Raw genomic sequence first — 20561 nt, 5'->3', positions numbered from 1 at the left:
TGAAAGTGACACGCTCATAACCTCGTCGTAGTATTTTATGTAAAATACTAATTAATAATACTAATAATAATAATAAGATTAATAATAATATTAATAATAATAATAATAATAATAATAATAATAATAATAATAATAATAATAATAATAATAATAATAATAATAATAATAATAATAATAATACAGAGTAATATAGAGATGAAGAGTTTTGTGCATAACTTAACAGAATTCGATCGAATTTATAGTGGTTGGCCAGCAAAAGGGTGCCATGCGATCGCATGGCTTCCCAAACCATATCCCATGCGATCGCATGGGAAGGTTTGACAGCTCAGGTTCGTTTAACATTTTGTGTGTCGACATAATAATATAATAGGTAATCGAATTTAAAATTTTAAAAATTCATATTTATTAAATACTTCTGGGGTATTCTATGTAACTTATAATTAATAATTTCTATCATGTCGTTTTCATGTGAATAGTAAATGAATTAATTTAAATTCAACTATTTAAGCTACACGTTGTACGTTGTGCTTTACAAATTGTACATTATTAATTTAACTTCGTTTCTTAAAAAAAAATACAAAAATTATATCATAAAAATAAAATGACTTAATACGTAAAATTTTTAATTTGAAATAGCATTGTTTAATAGTAAATTTTTAATCATTTCGTATATAAATATTATTCGCATGATTCCGTATATATCGAAAACTCCTATATTTATTAAAATATGTACATGTTATGACGTTCGTGAATCGTTGGACAAACAGGGTGGTCAACCGTTATATAAAAAATCGTTTTCAAAAGTTTTAAAAACTTGTCAAAATTCATTGCTTATCATGCCGAAAATATTAAATCATATAGAGAATTGGTTTAAATAAGTCGAAATTTTCCGGGTCATCACACTTTAGTACTTCGAATTCGTTTTTATCATGTCCGAAGGATCTCCCGGAATGATAGGGGATATTCTTATATGCATCTTGTTAATGTCGGTTATCAGGTGTTCACCATATGAATGATTTTTGTCTCTATGCATGGGACGTATATTTATGAGAACTGAAAATGAAATTCTTGTGGTCTATTAAAATGATGAAAATGAATGATTATGATAAACTAATGAACTCACCAACCTTTTGGTTGACACTTTAAAGCATGTTTATTCTCAGGTGTTAAAGAAATCTTCTGCTGTGCGTTTGCTCATTTTCAAGATATTTACTTGGAGTCTTTCAAAGCATATTTCGAGAACGTTGCATTCGAGTCATTGAGTTTTTCAAAGATTATTATTAAGTCAATTTATAGTTGGACAGTGGATATTATGAAATGGTATACATGCCTGTCAATTTTCGATGTAAAGAAAGTTTGTCTTTTAAAAACAAATGAAATGTTTGTAAAATGTATCATATAGAGGTCAAATACCTCGCGATGTAATCAACTATTGTGAATCATTTATAATGTATATGAACGGGTCCTTTCAGTTTAGTCCGCATGAAGCTCTTAAGACAACGCTCCATTCCACTACTACCTTGAAGTTCGGAATACTTCCTATCCATTTCTTCTCGTAACGCACTCATTTGCTCCACAACGGCGGCCGCAACTCTAGCGTTAAACTCCACATCGTTCATCTCGATCCCATTTCCCGTCGCCATTCTAAGGAATGCAAAAGCGATTAGATCACGAACGTATAAAGTTATACACACAACACCGCCCCATCTTGTTAAACACTCGTCGTACATCACTTGCTAGACACGATTTGCACCCGTAATAAGGTTTGCAAGTCCTTATTACGCACACACACCACATCAACTCGTTAGTACAACGACCACCTCGCTCGATGATCTAAACAAACACAAACAGAATTCTACGCGATATAAACACACGCGAGAATTACACCACAATACAAATAATATATTAATAATATCCGCATTACTAATATAAACGTTAGTCCACCTACAATCAAGGCACTAACTATAACACATTCCGACCCGTAATCCTACAAGTCGCGATAAATTAAGCACACACAAAAGTCTAAGTCTAGGCACCTATCTCAAGTCACCTAAATCCCTTAGACCATGCTCTGATACCACTTGAAATGACCCAACCGTTATCCTTCCAAAAACGTGCCATAAAAAAAATTTCTGGGACAGTTCATCTGGACGGCGTCCAGCTATCTGGACGGCGTCCAGATCTGAAAGACTGGACGGCGTCCAAGCCTTTTGGACGGCGTCCAAATACACTAAAAAGTCCTAATCAGTTTTTCTTATACACGCGGGCGAAAAACCCGCTTCCCGACACTTTTAAACCAAAACACTTTCACAATATGTTATAATAATTAAAACTAAGAGTTTTCCATAATAAAACTGAGTTTTACAACCCCGGTCCCACATCGACCCAAATTAAAACCAAGTGACCATTTCGACCCATTTAGTTAAATTCAAAACATAGACCGAGCATGGGATTGGGGAATACGCTACCCAATCCTAATCAAATCCAAAAGCAAGCCTTCTAAAGCAAATACGCAAGTCCACTAGTTCCCACGCTTACCCGAGCCACCGCATCCATGCAATCTATAAAAATGTAAACAACGAGAGGGTAAGCTAACGCTTAGTGAGTGAAAATATACTACATACATATATATGCATAAAATGGACACGCCACATAAATAAACAAATACCGCATACCGGAGCACCCAAGCATAAAGGCAAGCTAATCTAAGCATACCGTACGATCACTAAGCAACGAACTAAAGATACATCAACAAGAATAAGTTCACCGACGACGATGTGAACAATGCCATATAGCTACACCCGGAGGGTTAGCTACATCACAACAACACATTAGTATATATATACAACGATATATAAACATCCAAGGTTAACCCCTTAACCCAATACCGAGAACCAAATACCACAATGAAGATTGGCCGAACTACACGAGCCTTAGTAATCCGAAACCACACGAGATTACTATCGTCACTTAACACAACAACGTCGAGGTTGGCCGAACTACACGAGCCTTAGTAATCCGAAACCACACGAGATTACTACCTCAATAAGATGACCGAACTACACACGTCACCGTGAATCCGAACTACACGAGACTCACTTCCGATAAGATGACCGAACTACACGCGTCATCGTGAATTCGAAATACACGAGATCCACTTCTCCAACTCAAAATCCACGATCACGGGATTATAAAATCCACCACATCGGGGTTGTCCACATCACAACAATATCAACCCTTCGCCATTGGGGTTATATACTCTACATCACAAACACGTGTGATAACGTACACACAAAACGTGTACCTCGCCAAAGGTGGTCAACCAAAATGCACAACCGTGCCAATTGGACCTAAACTCAAGTCCATCAAATCCACCTATATGTGAAGTGAGCTCTATAACCGAGAACCACTTCACCCGACCCGCACCCATCCTACACATACATATGCACATAGGATATTAACACTCACCTTGTCGCCTTGAAGAATTCAACCGAATAATCCGCAACTCGCCGATGGAATGTACCTATTCCATTAACACCAATACAACAACACAATTAGGGTTGACTTACAAACCAACCCAAATGACACTTAGTGCAATTTCGACCCAAATGCACTTCCAAGCACAAACCGCGTCCAAACTAACCAATAATCACTAACACGAGTGAAAATGGTCCTAATACAACGATTAAACCCGAACACAAGTGTTAAACACGTGTCATACCCATTTTGACACCAAAACCCTAATTTGAGCCATTTTAAGATTAGGCAACAAAACACACCCAAAAGTGTTCCAACACTTCCATAATCACTAAACCTAGCGATTAAACTCATTTTCAAAGCCTAATCAAGGCCAAAACGTCAACCAACCCAAAACCCGCCAAGTGACAAGAGTAACTAGTCACCATAAACCCATTTCATCATCTAAGAGGGTTTCACAATAAACTAGCTCAAAACCCTAACTTGAATATCAAATCTAACAATGAAATTCGGAGTTTGAGCTTACCAATACTACCACAACGTAGCTAGGAGCTAGATGAACAACTTTAAAACCCGAGCCTTGGTGAGAATCCGGCTCCTTCTTCTCCAAATAAATCTCTCTCTCTCTCTCTCTCTCTCTAAAACTCTTACTCTCTCACTAGAACAAGATGAGAGTGTTTGTGTGGGTGTTAGTGGAGCAATGAGGCTCCTAGAACTGATCTTGTGGCCTTAACTAGTTCCATAAGTGAAAATACCATTTTGCCCCTCTAAATATCTTAAAGTATAGCAGCTGGCCCGTCAGACAAGTTGGACGGCGTCCAACATTCTGGACGGCGTCCCACCTTTCAATACTGGACGGCGTCCCACTTCTTGGACGGCGTCCCACATAGCTGAAATAGAAACAGGGTGTTACAATAAGTATGATTGGTAATTGGTTGGTATTGAAACCCTAGCAATTGTGTAATCAATTACGGGAGACCGTTGTGATTTGTGGTTCTACGAGAGTGGAACTGGGTGAGTCTCACATTCATTTGTCAGGTATAGTTTGACTAACAAGGAAAGGTCGACGAGCGTTGGTTGATTCTTGTTAGTTGAGGTCGCGTGATTATTTGGCCAGTAGTCATAAGACTATATACCTTTTCAACAAAATAATCTGTTTAATTGTCATGCAATTCACGTTGAGGAAAATTAATTAAGTGAGCATCATTTGTTATCATTGTTTATTTATTATTCTCTCATTTATGCTTTTCAAAACCATTCTCCCATTATTGAGAAAATTCCCCCCTTTTAGTTTGATTAATTGTGATTCAATCCAATAAAACACATAACTCCCTGTGGATCGACCGGACTTACTTTTAACTAGCTATATATGACTGGGATTCGTTGACCATTTGTGTGTTTATAAATTGAACGTTTTGTCCCATTTTTATAAGTATAATAAATGGACATCAATAACCCGACCTATTCTTATTGATTACATGTTGTATAAACATTGACTGACCTTCTCACTCTAGGTTTAATACTCGAGTAACCTACATTTATTTCGCATTTGTGAATTATGATACATTTGCTACTAGGTGTGTTTACCCATCCAACTTTTAAACTATTTGTATTTTTGGGAATGAGAATACATACACATATTTTTTTACATTATGGAAACTCAAACTACTTATTTGCATGGGTTATAAAGTACGAATCCATTAGCTTGATTACGATTAGTTAGATAGTAAGTGTTAATCATATGGATACAACTATTGAGTTTGACAACCCCACCTAAACAGAAAAGGTGTTTTTTACTTCGTAAAAAATACTCTTTGATTAGTGTACAAATTTAGGGTATTATATGTATATTTATATACACATGTGTTAAGTTTCATATATTGGGTGCTCATGACTTATATATTATTTCTGAATTGTTTATACTTAAACTAAGTCTTGTGGTCCATACTCTTACATATAATCTATGAACTCACTAACATTGTGTTGACGCTTTAGCATGTATTTCTCAGGTCTTTAAGCATTGCTTTAGTGCATTCCGAGTAGAGGTTAAGAATGGTCTCATCTATAGATTTTTAACATTATTTCGTTAAATTTTGTTAATAATGCATTTACATGTATGCTTTTAATTTTGATGAAACACATTATTTTTTGATTAACTTCGTATTTCAAACTTTTATAATTTTATTAAAACATTTCATCTTATAGGGAGTTAACCGGATCTAGGACTCTTAATATCACACCACATTGTAAAGATTTAGGCGAAAGTGTGTCATATTTCTTTTAGTAATTTCATCTATAAATATTAGAATTAATTCAAACAAATTGTTGTGCAAACAATCACTTACCTAACGAGATATCAAAAGATTTTTTTTTTTAAAAATATGCAAACCCTATTAATTTACTATATTTTATTACACTTAAGTCGTAACAAATTTGTTTATTTTTTCAGAAAAAAGAAATACTATATAAATCATATGCGAACTTCATCAAATAAATGACCCGTGGACTTACAATACAAATTAGAAACTTTTTCAGAGTGGCCACCGAGTTACCCAATGAAGCACACTACCCGAGTTCAATTCCTGACTATGTCAAATTGTTCAAAAAGAAAGTGTGATTAGATGGTATGGTTAATGCGCAATTCATCCGGTACTAGATCTCACGTTCGCGGGGCTTGATTACCCAATGTTTTATCTTCTATGGGGGAACCAATGTGCTCCTATAGTTTCCTTGATTACCAAAAAAAAAAAAAAATTTATCGAGTTAAACAAAAAACGATAAACCTAACTAAAGCTGTATATTTATATATTAAAGTTTTATTAAAGTGATACTTTCACCGTCCAAAACTATAAATCCACCACATTTGTTACTATTTTCCAGTAATACCCTTTTAATCAATTCATATAAAGAAATTGTGTAACACAGGCAGAGAATTTTAGTGAATTTATCAAAAAAAAAAAAAAAAAAAAAAACTTTGTTAAAAATATTAATTAATGAATTTTAAATATCGGGTATAATTTTTCTTGAGTACTTTCGGTGCCTCTTTTTTTGTAACTCATAGGATTCTTTTCTCCCAAAATTTGCTCCAAAATTTCCATCAAATACGCACGTTACCACTTTATTTGCATACTTTTCAATTTTTTCATGTCTCAACCTTTCCACTTTTTTCCTCTTTTGTTTATGACACTTTTTTCTTATATATTTACGACCTTTTCAAAAGAAAAATATGGGTGAACTTGATCATGCATGATTTAAATTAGCACTTTGTCATTTAACTGAATTGAGAAGACTAAAGATAATACTTGTCAAACAGTATATTTTTAAGTTGTCTTATTAGTAGCTATTGAAGTTGTTAATTGAGAGCTCGGATCATAATAGTGTGAATTAATTTCTAACAAAAAAATATATGAATGAGTATTATTTATGTTTATATTATCCATTGGAATTTGATTCACTTTGTGCGGTCAGAACGGGCATCGGCTAATGTTATGCTTCATATTTTGTAGGCTTTAAATTGTGATGCAATGTATATTAGTTCTGCAGTGTATAGTTCTGCAGTGTAGTTTTAGGCTCTGGTTGTAAATTAACATGCCTACCTCTGGCATTCTCTGTACATATTTTATTTTTATTTTTAATATTAGCTGCCTTTCCAAAAAAAAAAAAAAAAAAAAAAAATGTTTATTTTATAGATTTCGATACTTATGTACTTTCAAATACATTTTATGTCTCAGAGATATAGATAAGTTGAGCTTTTGATTTATATTTCAAATTTAACGACATCGTTTTGATCATATCATCTTCGTACAGACTATAACATAGTTGATTCAAAAGCTCAACAGACTCGTAACTGAACATGACACAATTTCTTTTAGCTAGGGGTTGGGGAGGGGTAGAGGCAGCCTCTTCTGGCCTTATAATGCTTAGTCTGTTCTTATTAGGTACAGTAATCGTTACTTTTACCCCTTTTTTAATGTAAACTTACAACATAATTTACATACTATGACTTAAATTCAGAATCTAAACATCTCTATATAAGAGCATCATAAAAATGGCTCGGTCTCATTTATCCAATGATGCTTGGAGTTTTTGTGGGTCTGTATCACTAAGTTGGTAGTGATCAGCATCTCTTAACGAATGGTCAGGAGTTCGACTTCGCTGGGCTACAACATTGTGCTGAATGTTATCTCTGACCTGAAGTATCCAACCAGGTCGCCTTTCGTACATACATACACACACACACACACACACACATATATATATATATATATATATATATATATATATATATATATATATATATATATATATATATATATATATATAACAAGGTTTTAAACATCCTTTGTGACAATCTTATTTATCTTATTTAGTCATTATTTTATCACCATTGGAATCAAATATACCGCATCACCAATTGAAACATCGCAGTCTTCAACTATATTAATTTTTTCTTTATCAGTTATCTTCCTTCAAAATTAGGCTGGATCTAGAAATTAAGGGAGAGTAACAATAACGTACCGAATGATGGTTTGGCTGATGAGTTGCAAGTGAGTCATTTGTCTTCTTCATCTGATTGCAAGATCTCCATCTCCTTATCACTAGATTACTAGGTATGTATTCTCTCTGCAATCTTCAATTCGTATCTTCATAGATCCACGGTATGCATACATATATCCATCTACAGCCAAGTAGTAAGTTCCTCTTTTTTATCCCCTTTCGATTGGATCTTATTTCTGCTATCAATTCTGAAATTGCATACTTAATTTTTCAATTACTTTATTCCTATATTTAGATTTAGATCTTGATTCAATTGATTCGAAGTTTGAGTTTACGGTTATCATATTCTAAAGAAAATTAACTATGAGATTTGAGATTTGTTTTTCAACACCGTGTGGTACACAATGACGGTGTCTTCTGATATATCTGAAAACAGTGTTATTTTTTAAATCGATCTCGAAGTAAGCTAGTGATAAAAAAAAAATATCACGAAGAACATTTAGGGAGGGCTTGAAGAACAGGAACGAACAGGAAGGAGTTACGGGCTTAGATTACGACTCCATTTCCAAGATCAGATCCACGAAAGCTACAATGAATTAAAGAATCTAATCAACAAAAAATCGATCTGTGTTTTATTCAAATCAACAAAAAATAGCAAGTCATGGCCTCTCGGATGGCGTTTAATATTCCAACCTCGCCTTTTACTCCGGCCACTGTTGGCCGCCGTCGTCGTCTTCATCCACTACCTACGCAATCATCTCGTCAATATAACCATCAGAATAATCACAATCCCCCATCGACTTTTCCTAATCCCTCGGCTGATGAGGTGTGGGTGTTGGTTGAAAGAAGGCGAAAAGCCAACAAAAAACTCTCTACTAATCACTCGTTTGCAAGAAACCTGATCCACCGTTTTGGTAATCCAAACACACATCATCCGGTATACAAACAGAAATGGGTGCCATCTTCATCGGCTAACCCTAACCCTAACCATACAGAGAATACTACAAACCCTAATACCACAAACCCAAAACAAGCAACCAAACCTACAAACCCTAAAAGTGCAGCCACTTTTCCTAACAACATTGCACTGAACCAACAATCTAGCTCTCGTGTTCACGAACCTTTCTCCCCAAAACATGTCCCGGCATCAGCGCCTATCACATCGGTTATGGTTTTCGGATTCCCAGATTCATGGAGCAAGATTGATCTCCGTTGCTTCATTAGAAGGTATGGGAATGTACACGACATCTTCATACCCTTCACGAAAAGATTAAGAAACGGTAATAAATTCGCTTTTGTTAAATTCATTGACGTTACCGACCTTAACTTCTTGCTTAAACGACTAAACTCCATAAATCTTGGTAATGGGTGGCTAAAGGCTTATAAGGCCCTTGATCGAAAAGCTTCTGCCTCGAATGATAAACCTATACAACCCCCTTCTACAAAACCCGTTTCATCGTCTCTACCTAATCATCATACCATTCCGAATAAGGGGTTCACTGATGGGCGTCCGTTTAACAAGGTGGTTGGGAATATGGACGGATACACTAGTGATATCACGAAAGAACTAACTAGCATCGGGTAGTTCAATCGTTGGGACTGCAATGGTAAATTTAGAGAAATCTCCGTTGTGGATAAACATAATGACACTGAAATCCTGAATAAAGCTATTATCGGTACCATCCTCAAACTTGAATATCTTGAACATATCTTATTTTTGTGCGAAATGGAGAATCTGAATAATGTTCAGGTAAAGTATCTTGGTGGGATGGAAGTTATGTTCATCTTTGAGTCCGAGGAGCAAGCTTCATCTATTCTTAATGCGAAACACCATTGTATCCACAAATGGATGACCAACATTCGTAAATGGGATGAAAACCACTCATACCAAGGTCGAATTACATGGTTAAAAATCACGGGTATTCCTGTCCAGTTGCAAAATGGTGGGGAGAACCTATTGACTTCTCGAATTGTTCTTTAAAAGGTAACCAAAATCTCGTTGTAGCAAAAGTATTAGTTAAGTTACGAGATGCACACTTGGTACATGACATTGTGCGTGTCACATCCGATAGTTCCATGTTTTTTGCTTATGTAATGAAGAAACCAATGGGTTTTTCGAAGTTAATGTTAACCCAGATCACGTGGAAAGTGATGGAAGTGATGGGATATCGGAGTCTGAGTTACCGGGTAATGTCGAATATGCAAATTTTGATGATGAATCAAAATCAGACTTCTCTGATGACTTCTTTAATCATAAACCGAATTTAAAGACTAATGAGGTTAAACCAGGTGACAGTAATTCAAAATGTTGGGTGGCTGAAAGCTCATTTGTTGGTCCTATTAAAGAACATGTGAATGGTACATCCTCTGTTAACAATATCGATAATCATTCTGTTAATGAACATTCAAATGAGGTGGACCAAAAAATGAATGATATGGGATTAGCCCAAATGTCTGCTGAAGGGCTGGCCCAGAGGGCTTGCGGTGATATTACAGGTTCGGGAAATGTTACTGTCAACGATAATTTTGTGTTGGAACAAATAATATTCGATAATGTTCCAAAAGGTGGCGAGAACATCGCAACTGTCCAGCCCAACAATTCTCACGGGCCTGAATTTCAAGACGGGCCTCCTCCCATTCCTAAGTTCACACCCGACTCACCATATGTGTCGTACGTTGAAAAAAAGGACAATTCTATCCCTAATCCTACAGGTGATAACGATAACATTCAAGGTAATGCTGTGGGACATGTGGATGTTGACTGCCCTCCAGGTTTTCAACCGACCCCACGATATACGCACGAATTACATAAACGAGATAAAGAAAGTGACAACGAGATCAATGACACCATGAATAATAAAGATGTCAACTCCAATACTCCAACTGATACTAATTGTGTTACAGCCCAGGCTGAGCCGAATGTTTCTGTCATGGGTCCTGTTGATCAAAATCTAGCAAACGACTGTAATGGGGGTTCCAATAGGACCGGTTCAATTAATTCTGAGAAGGAATGTAAGGTTTCAAGGATCAGAGCTCCAAACAATCCTGCTTCTAGTAACGAACAATCGCTATCGAATTGTAGCTTGGGCTTAAAAGATTTTGGACACGACATTGGGCTTGAGTGGATCGGGGCTCCGTCAGGGAAGTAACTTTACCCTTCTTTCGTTTTCTATTTATTTATGTGTTTAAAATGAAGATAATATCGTTAAACGTACGTGGGCTCGGGAAACTTGAAAAAGAAAAATTTATTTGGATTAAAAAATTAATTCGTTTTCATAATCCGGACATTTTTGCAATTCAAGAATCCAAAAGAAAAAGTGTTACTGATTTTATGATTGAGTTGTTATGGGGTAACAAAAATTTTGAATATATCTTTAAACCATCGGTGGGGTTATCGGGCGGGTCATTAATTTGGAACCCTACTAGATTTTGTGTGTCCGGGGCGGTTGAAAGAGAATTTTTCTTGGGTATACGAGGTCGATGGGTGGGCAAAATGGCGGACTCCATTATATTAAACGTTTATGGGTCACATAATGATCAATTGAAACAAAAATTTTGGGATAGTCTTGATAATATTATGCAGGTGGATATTGATGATTGGGTTTTCTGTGGCGATTTTAATGAAGTAAGGCGCAGAGCGGAAAGGAAAAATTGCGAATTTATCAAAAGTAGAGCAAAGATGTTCAACGATTTCATTGACAAAGCTAATCTCATTGAAATTCCATTGGGGGGAATGAAGTTTACTAGGATTAGTGACGACGGTTTGAAATATAGTAAACTTGACAGGTTCTTAGTCTCGGAAGCGTGTTATGCATCATGGGATGGAATTTCTGCATGTACTCTCGATAGGGATTACTCCTACCATTGCCCAATTGTTTTGAAGGATATGAACAATGACTTCGGGCCGAAACCTATTAGGATTTTCAACAACTGGTTCGAAGATGATAAATGTGATGATTTGATAAAAGATGCATGGAAAGTTACCATTTGTAATCCAAGGGCTGATTGTGTATTTCGTGATAAACTTAAGAACGTAAAAGGGGTGTTGAAGGAAAAATGTAATCCTAAATATAATAGTCTAAATGCCGAAATTGACTCACTTCATAAAGAAATCTCTGAGTGGGAAAACATCATCGGTACTCGTAACCTTTCGGAAGTTGAAATTGCATCTTGGTTAGATTCGAAAAAAAAGTGGCTTAAAAAAGATACGGAGAAAGTCGATATATTGAAACAAAAGGCAAGGATTAAATGGGTTACGGAAGGGGATGAAAATAGCAAATTTTTTCATTCGTGTATTAAAAGGAGGCAAAACAAAAACAACATAAGGGGTATAAATTCAAATGGCTTATGGATCGAGAACCCAGAGGACATCAAAATGGCGGCATTCACATACTTCAAAAATCATTTTAGTGAACATAATTCTCGTACCTTCAAAATTCGTGGCCCCCTGAGCAAACGACTTAATGATGAGGAGGCGTCGAACCTTGAATCTCCTTTTACACTCTCTGAAATCCATGTTGCTATATTAGAATGTGGGGGTGAAAAGGCCCCCGGACCCGATGGTTTTAACATGAAATTTTTCTCAAAATATTGGGACGTTGTCAAAGAAGACCTTCTCGCGGTATTCACTCGTTTTTGGGAGGTTGGTGAGATCTCTAAAGGTTGTAATTCCTCTTTTGTTGCATTACTCCCGAAAAAAAAATGACCCACAGGGATTTGGTGATTATCGTCCTATCAGTTTAATCGGGAGCCTTTATAAAGTTCTATCTAAGGTTTTGACCAAAAGGCTACAAAGGGTTATTTCTTCGGTTATCGGTTTCGAACAAAGTGCTTATATTAAAAATCGTTATATTCTTGATGGCGTGTTAATTGCGAATGAAGTCCTTCATGATATCAAAGTAACCAAAAGAAAAGGCTTCTTTTTTAAAGTTGACTTTGAGAAGGCTTTTGATAGCATTAGTTGGGACTTTCTAATGGAAATCATGGAGTTAATGGGATTCGGTCTTCGATGGAGACAATGGATCTTCGCAAGTCTTTCTTCCGCTTCCATTTCGATTTTGGTCAACGGTTCCCCAACTAAAGAATTTTCTCTTCAGAAAGGCGTGAGGCAAGGGGATCCCCTCTCCCCTTATCTTTTTATCATGGTAGCCGAAGGTTTGAACCATCTAATTAAATCTGCTGCACTTCATAGCCGATTTTCTGGGATCCCAATTGGGCGGAGGGAATTACAGGTCACGCATTTGCAATACGCGGACGACACTATATTTTTTGGTGAATGGGATAGGCGTAATGTGCAAAATCTTACTAAAATTCTTAAGTGCTTTGAATTGACATCGGGACTAAAAATCAATTTTCATAAGAGCTGTGTTTATGGACTCGGGGTCTCAAAAGTTGAAACGGAAAATATGGCGGCCTGGCTTGGGTGCGCAGCAGGTACACTCCCTATTACCTACCATGGGCTTCCACTTGGATCGTCGATGAAACTCTCGAAGTCATGGGATCCGGTATTTGACAAGTTTGGTAAGAGGCTGGCGGATTGGAAAGCTAGATCCCTCTCGTATGGTGGTAGACTTACATTAATTAAATCGGTATTATCTAGTCTACCTCTTTATTTCTTTTCGCTTTACATATCCCCGTCTTGTGTTATTGATAAACTTGAGGGGTTGAGACGTCGGTTTTTTTGGGGCGGATCTTCCGAGGTCTCAAAAATGGCATGGGTTAAATGGGATACTTGTCTTAAGCCTCGTGAATTTGGTGGGTTAGATATTGCCCCTCTTGCGTTTAAAAATCGTGCCTTACTTGCAAAATGGTGGTGGCGGTTTAAACATGAGAATGACTCACTTTGGGTGTCTATTATTAAAAATATTTACGGGGAGGACGGGAGCCTTAACACTTCTTTTTCTCCCCCTTCCTCACGAGCTTCTTCTACTTGGGCGGGTATCCTTAAGGTGGGTAAAAATATCTTTAATGCAAACTCCGCTTTCGCTAATTCTTTCAAAAAAGAGTCGTAGATGGGTCTAGTACATGTTTTTGGGATGAATTATGGCTTGGAGAAATGGTTCTTAAAGATAAATTTAATAGGCTTTATAGACTAGACACAAATAAATTTGCCACAATTCTTGACCGGGCGAGATGGGAGGGCGGGAACTTTCATGCCACGTGGTGTTCGTCCCGCGATATCTCGGGGAGATTGGCCGGGGACCTCACCACTCTTACTAATCTTTTATCTAGTTTTGTCCCGTGTAGCTCAGGTAAAGAAGAATGGTCATGGTCTTGGAGTAAGGATGGCTCGTTTTCGGTTCACAAGCTTACGGATATTCTGGTCCGGAGCAGCCCTGACATCGCAACCGTGAGCATAAAGTCGCTTCGCAACAAACTGGTCCCCCTCAAAGTTGAGTTGTTTATTTGGCGTACTCGACACAAAAGGTTACCTACAAGAGTTGAACTTGACAAGAGAGGTATGGACTTGGGTACGGTACGTTGTCCGGTTTGTGACAATGGTTTGGAATCAGTAGAGCACTCCATCATCTTATGCACTTTCGCTTTTGACATTTGGAATCGTGTCTATGATTGGTGGAAGCTCGGCCCTTTTACAAACTTGGGTATAAATGAATCTTTTCTTGGAAATGGATATAACTTCACCTCCGACTTGGGAAAACTGTTGTGGCAAGCTACGGAATGAGTTACGGGATACATGATTTGGAAAAGTAGGAACGCTTTCACTTTCACTAAGATAAAACCGACATGCGCAATGGTATTCAAAGACATCCAACTTAAATGCTCCGAATGGATCTCTAATAGGATCAAAGGCACCAATATTGAATGGGATGTCTGGCTTGCAAATCCACGAGGTTATGATTCGCTAGCTTTATCGTCTAGGAGATCCGGGATAGGTTAATTAATTGTTCTCCACGCAGGTTTTTTGCCCCACTCCTGGAGTAGTCGTTTTGGTCGAGAGAATTTGAGGTGGATCAGGGGGCTTTGTCGTTGAATTGCCAACACTGTGCTCTGTCCCTACTCCAGCTTGTTTAGTTAATTCTTCTCAAGTCCAATCTCGACCTTAATGATAATGAACGGACTACGGCGTTTTCCTGCACACTTGTGGAGTCTTACTATCTCGGTTATATATTTGTCGTTTTGTTTTCCTAGATGTAGTTCCGTTTTTGTAAGCGTGACATTATTGTAATTATTTCGTGTTGATATATATAATACATACTTCCTTTGCCGTTAAAAAAAAAAAAAAATTATTTTAAAAATTGTTAACATGTCAGTTTATTAGAGAAATCAAATCTTAATGAGTTATATTTGGAAAGTATCGTATTGCAAATCTATATATCTATCTATCTATTATTATATAAAACAAGGTTTTACATTATTTGTGTGGCGTAATATAGTTAACCGGAGATAATGTGGCATTATTAGGTTAATTAGATAATTAATTTTTCTTATATGTAAATAAATTTAGTATATATAAAATAGGCAACTAATATTTTAAATTTTAAATATTACTCTAATGATAATCTTAATCCTAGTGTTACAATATTCTATATTACTATTTAAATAAACTTGTGCTATACATACCAAATAGTCGTTCTTTTCACATTATAAAATATCATGTTAGTAGTTTCTTGAAACAAAGTACAGATGGGTTCTCAAAACTTTTTCTCTGTGGTTGCCAAGAATATTGATGTCCTTATTGGGTAATTTCCTGTATGTTTAATCGTCTTAATTACCAATTACCCTCGAAAAACATGCAGATATCTAAAACCATATGCATCAAAAGTCATCATCTACCTTCATTAGTAAATATATAAAAACATGTAGCAATTTTTGATATGTTTTTTGTTTGCTTGGCAGGCCTCTGATTGCTCTTGTCTATCCTCTGTAAGTAGAGCATCTTGTGTCAATTATATCTCATTATTCATACAATAAAGATGTTGGTTTTCACTACATTTTATGTTAACATAATGAAGTTATTGACTGTTGTTTATATGTTTTGATATGCTTATCGATATTCATTATACTACTAGAAGTATATAACTTCTTATCTGGATTTTTAATTTCTCAGATATGCTTCAATAAAAGCCATAGAAACAAGGTCACAAACAGATGACCAGCAATGGCTCACTTATTGGGTTCTCTACTCATTAATCACTCTCTTTGAGCTTACCTTTTCAAAGCTTCTTGAATGGTAAATTAACCAATTAACACTGTTTAAAAGTAACTTTATATAGTAATATTCACAAAATCGTTCATGAACCAGGTTTCCAATATGGCCATATGCTAAGTTGGTGGCTACATGTTGGTTAGTATTGCCTCACTTCAATGGAGCTGCATATGTCTATAAACATTTCGTCAGACCATTTTACAGAAATCCACAAGTTCGAATATGGTATATGCCACGAAAGAAGGTTATTTTTAGTAAACAAGATGACATATTAACTGCTGCAGAAAGATATATCGAAGAAAATGGACCTGAAGAATTTGAAAGGCTTATAAGTAGAGTGAGTTTGTAATTAAAATGACTAATTGCATTATATTTTTTGAACGGCGATATAATATGTAGTTTATGTATGAAGTATTAACAACTTTTTTTGATATAATATGTAGCTTACTCAATTAAAATGACTAATTGCATTATATTTTTGTAGGCTGATAGAGAAGCAAGATCAAGGAGGGGTGGATACACCATCTTTGATGATAACTATGGATACTGATGAACTTTGATTATTGTATTACGTTTAACTTGTATTTACTAAGAACACAACTTGTTTGTCGTTAAAATTGCTTGGGTCTCATGAAGGAACTTTTAGGTTGAAGGCAAATGATATTTTTCTTGTAAAATTGTTGTTTCATGTTAAATGAGGTTAATGACAACGTTATTATTCTATGACAAACAAAGATCAGAGTTGCGCGCGCTGAATTATTCTTTGATTCTTATCTTTGTAACAAGTGGCACATAGAGTCACTAAACAATTGTAATGGACTAAGGATTTTTATCAATATACAAGTCTAACTATGACAAGGGCAGGTCCTGACTATATTATGGCCCGGTGCAAGACCATCAAATGATGCCCCTACGAAAATTTTAAGTATTCCACGTCTAAACAATCATAAGATAGTTCAGTGATCATGAAAGAGTTTAAAAACGGTCAAAGTATGTTCCTAATAAACATTAAGTGTCTGAAACCTAATTGAGTTATATAGTTTATTCCCTATTAAATTTATTAATAAAGTGAGGGACAGTTTAAAGAGAGAAACTATACTAATGAATATAGTCAAACATGTGTTTAGTGTCTTTTTTCTATTCTTAACGTGATTTAATTTTCGCGAATAAGATCTAAAAAAAGATCGATCATTTAAATATATTCATATAGTGTCACTTGTTGCTAAATTATTATCGAATACTTCGTATTTTTATCAAGTAAGTCAGTAATAATTAATTTTTTAAAGAAGTTTAATATTGGGTTAAAACTATAAATAGGTTATATACATTCACTTTTTTTGAAATGTAGACTATATACGCAGAAAAATACCAGTGTAGGTCACGTACTTACAAAAAGTGCTCTAATGTAGGCTATTGGGACCGATTAACCGCGTTTGCAATCCCTAAAACTAATGGACGCTAAAAAATTTGAGATTTAGGCATTTTTAGGATACGATTTCTTCATGAAAGTTGTTCTAATTCCATCATCTAATACTCGTGAACTAAAATTAAGACCTGAAAATTCGAGAAACGATCCAATTGAATTGTTGATGACCAAATTATCATAAACTTTGACTTTTCGATCTGTTGTACACAGATGAATTTTAACACGATCAGATACAACACGAAGTTTGAAGGAGTAATCAGGAATCTGACACTCTAATCAATTCGATCTATGAATAGTTCTTGTTAACGTCCATTAGTTTTAGGGACTGCACAAGCGGGTACTCGGTAACTAATAGTCTACATTAGAACACTTTTGAAAGTATGTGACCTACAGTGGTATCTTTCTGGGTATATAGTTTACATTGGAACAAAAGTGAAAGTATATATAACATATTTATAGCTTTAACCCTGTATTTAATCGTAAGTAATGAAAATAATTGAATATATAAAACAAAATGAAAAATGATAGGGAGTAATTGATGAAGTAAATCATTTTCGTATGAATTTTTTCGCTGTAGAAATAATTCAAATATAGAAACATTAAAAACAAAGTTTTTATCATAAAATCAGTAGATATGTATTCATCATCGTATTGCAGAACCTTCACACAAAGCATATTTTTTATTCATTCATAGCACCTCTTTTGTTGGATCTAAATGCAAAATCTAGACTTGTACAATATTCTTTAAAAGATGTTCGATATGTTGCTTTGAAAACTTGCAACAAAAGCCTATTGTCAGAAATAGTGAACCTAACACTTAACCTATCAACTTTAACATCAATAAAAGCCATTAATAACTCCCATGAAACTTTTCACATCTTCATGCTTCTGCCTTCTTCTCTATTCCTTCCTACCATGAAAATTACTCCCATGAAACTTACATAAATAACTCAAAATAGCCATTTGATGCCCCTTTTATGTTGATGCCCAGTGTGATCTCACTTGTGACCCTACCGTAGATCCAACCCTGAATTCATGACCCAATATGCATGAATATCAATGAATATGAACGAATAATTACTAGAATTTAGAGAGTATAAGTTAAATAGTCAAACTATCATTCTACGACTCTCTTTTGAATACATTATAAATAATTGTTATCTTTACTAACTAAGGAGTCCCTAGGTTCTATATATAGTGTTGGGTGCAAAGAAGATCAAAACGAATGAGCTGCATCTATTGTGTTCGGGTGATGTTTGTCGCAAAACGCGACAAGACTGGAAAGTGACAAAGTGTATCGAAACGTGACAGACGTGGCAGAACTTGGGATCTGGACTTGTCGCGTTTGGAGCAAGTGTGTCGCGTTTGAGTGTGGTTTTTCGTGGAACGCGACAATGTTCGTATTCAGCAAGTTATCTAGATTGTTCCTATTCCGTTTTTTGCCCTATAAAAACCCTCATATGTAATCTGCAATGCACACCTACGAAAAATATAATAAAACCCTCTTTGTTTGGCCGTGGATTAAACCAATTCGTTTGAATTAAACGATTGGACATAACCACGTTAATTCTTTGTTCTTTACGTTTCTTGTTCTTGTCTTTATTTGTGTTGGAGATTATTTGTTTGTTGCAAGGTGGGTTTGATAACTAGGGTTATCAAGTTCTTGTTAGGGCTCATCTAGATTTCCTAACATATAGCCCTCATCTACAGAACCTCCTAAGAACAAGATTAGCTCATCTCACAGTCCTAACAATCTCCCCTCATGAGATGATCCAGTTCCCAAATGTAACTCCCTAGGAAGTACATACAAAATTACATGAAATGAAATTCGTTATCATTAAGTAACTCCCCTCACGAATCATGTATGCACCATTGAAGTAGATCTCGAATCTCGAACATCTTGGATCTTCAAAAGTCTTTTTAGATCACATCATTAACTTCGCTAGCATCAATTGTTAGATAACAACATTCCCCTTGAGGCAGTTTTGATATGTCTTGAGCTTTCACTAACATCTATCTTCGTCGATTACTAGACACCAATCTCCTCCCTAGATATCCGTTGAGAAGACTTCTAGAATTCGTTTCGAAACTCCCGAAGCTCCCCTCACAAAGTACATGTGCTCACATCAGAGGCTCGATCAGTGGCAATTGGTTTTATAGCATGACCCGAGTCAGTGGCTATTAGTTTTGGTAGCATGATTCGAATAACTCCCCATATAATATTGTTGTCTCCTTCGCGTAGTCACAACAATCTCTTAATGAACTCCTTTGAATTTAATGCTCCCCCCCCCCCCTGTGATGACCCGGGAATTTCCGACCAAATTTAAACCTGAATCTTATTTGATTTCGATACGATAAGCAAAGTCTGTAATGTTGAGTCTCAAAGTTTTTGAACTGATGTCATACATTCATTTGACCTTCAACCATTATAGACGATTCATGAACAATTACTTGTAAATATATATATATATATATATATATATATATATATATATATATATATATATATATATATATATATATATATATATATATAATGTTATACATACGTACAAACAACATTTAAACTACATGTGTGGCATGTGAGGATTGAGTTGCTTGGTTACTTAATTGATATATCTTCATTTTTACAATTCTTGAAAAACTTCAGAAGCTATAAATGTAAAATTAGATTAAATCATTCCAAGTGTCGTCGTCTTTATAATTATGTATTTTTTTAAATATCGGTTGGGTTTTGGATGGTAAAATGACCTTTTATTCTAGAATTTAGATATGTATAAAAGGTTATAGCTCATAGTTTAAGGAAATCGATATTTTATTTATAAGTCAAAAACATGTAATCTATAGTTATATATATACCAAGAATTTACACCTCACAATTTCTTTGCTTTTGTCAAACAAATAACAGAGTAATAACCTTATATCTATCTATATTTTTAAAATCATTTATGTCGGTAGGACAAGACAATAGAGTGTCACGAGTTGGCTAATTAT

General features: G+C 35.5%; 1 protein-coding gene across 1 annotated transcript; it reads left to right on the top strand.

Annotated features, from left to right (window-relative positions):
• Positions 1-15582: 15582 nt before the first annotated feature.
• Positions 15583-16843, top strand: LOC139848275 (HVA22-like protein a). The gene is made up of 5 exons (XM_071838011.1): positions 15583-15674; positions 15832-15858; positions 16043-16165; positions 16238-16478; positions 16626-16843. Exons 1-5 carry the CDS (start codon positions 15619-15621, stop codon positions 16689-16691), a joined length of 513 nt encoding a protein of 170 aa, XP_071694112.1. The 5' UTR covers positions 15583-15618; the 3' UTR covers positions 16692-16843.
• The last annotated feature ends 3718 nt before the right edge of the window (positions 16844-20561 follow it).

Source organism: Rutidosis leptorrhynchoides, chromosome 5 (genome assembly GCF_046630445.1).
Source record: "Rutidosis leptorrhynchoides isolate AG116_Rl617_1_P2 chromosome 5, CSIRO_AGI_Rlap_v1, whole genome shotgun sequence".
NCBI lineage: Eukaryota > Viridiplantae > Streptophyta > Magnoliopsida > Asterales > Asteraceae > Rutidosis > Rutidosis leptorrhynchoides.
The sequence above is the reverse complement of the archived record's forward strand: the minus strand, read 5'-3'. Positions and strand labels throughout refer to the sequence as shown.

Coding starts and splice junctions, on each gene's coding strand:
- LOC139848275 (XM_071838011.1), top strand. CDS start 15,619: ATGGGTTCTCAAAACTTTTTCTCTGTGGTTGCCAAGAATATTGATGTC. Junction 15,675..15,831: donor AATATTGATGTCCTTATTGG/GTAATTTCCTGT, acceptor TTTGCTTGGCAG/GCCTCTGATTGCTCTTGTCT. Junction 16,166..16,237: donor TTTTCAAAGCTTCTTGAATG/GTAAATTAACCA, acceptor TTCATGAACCAG/GTTTCCAATATGGCCATATG.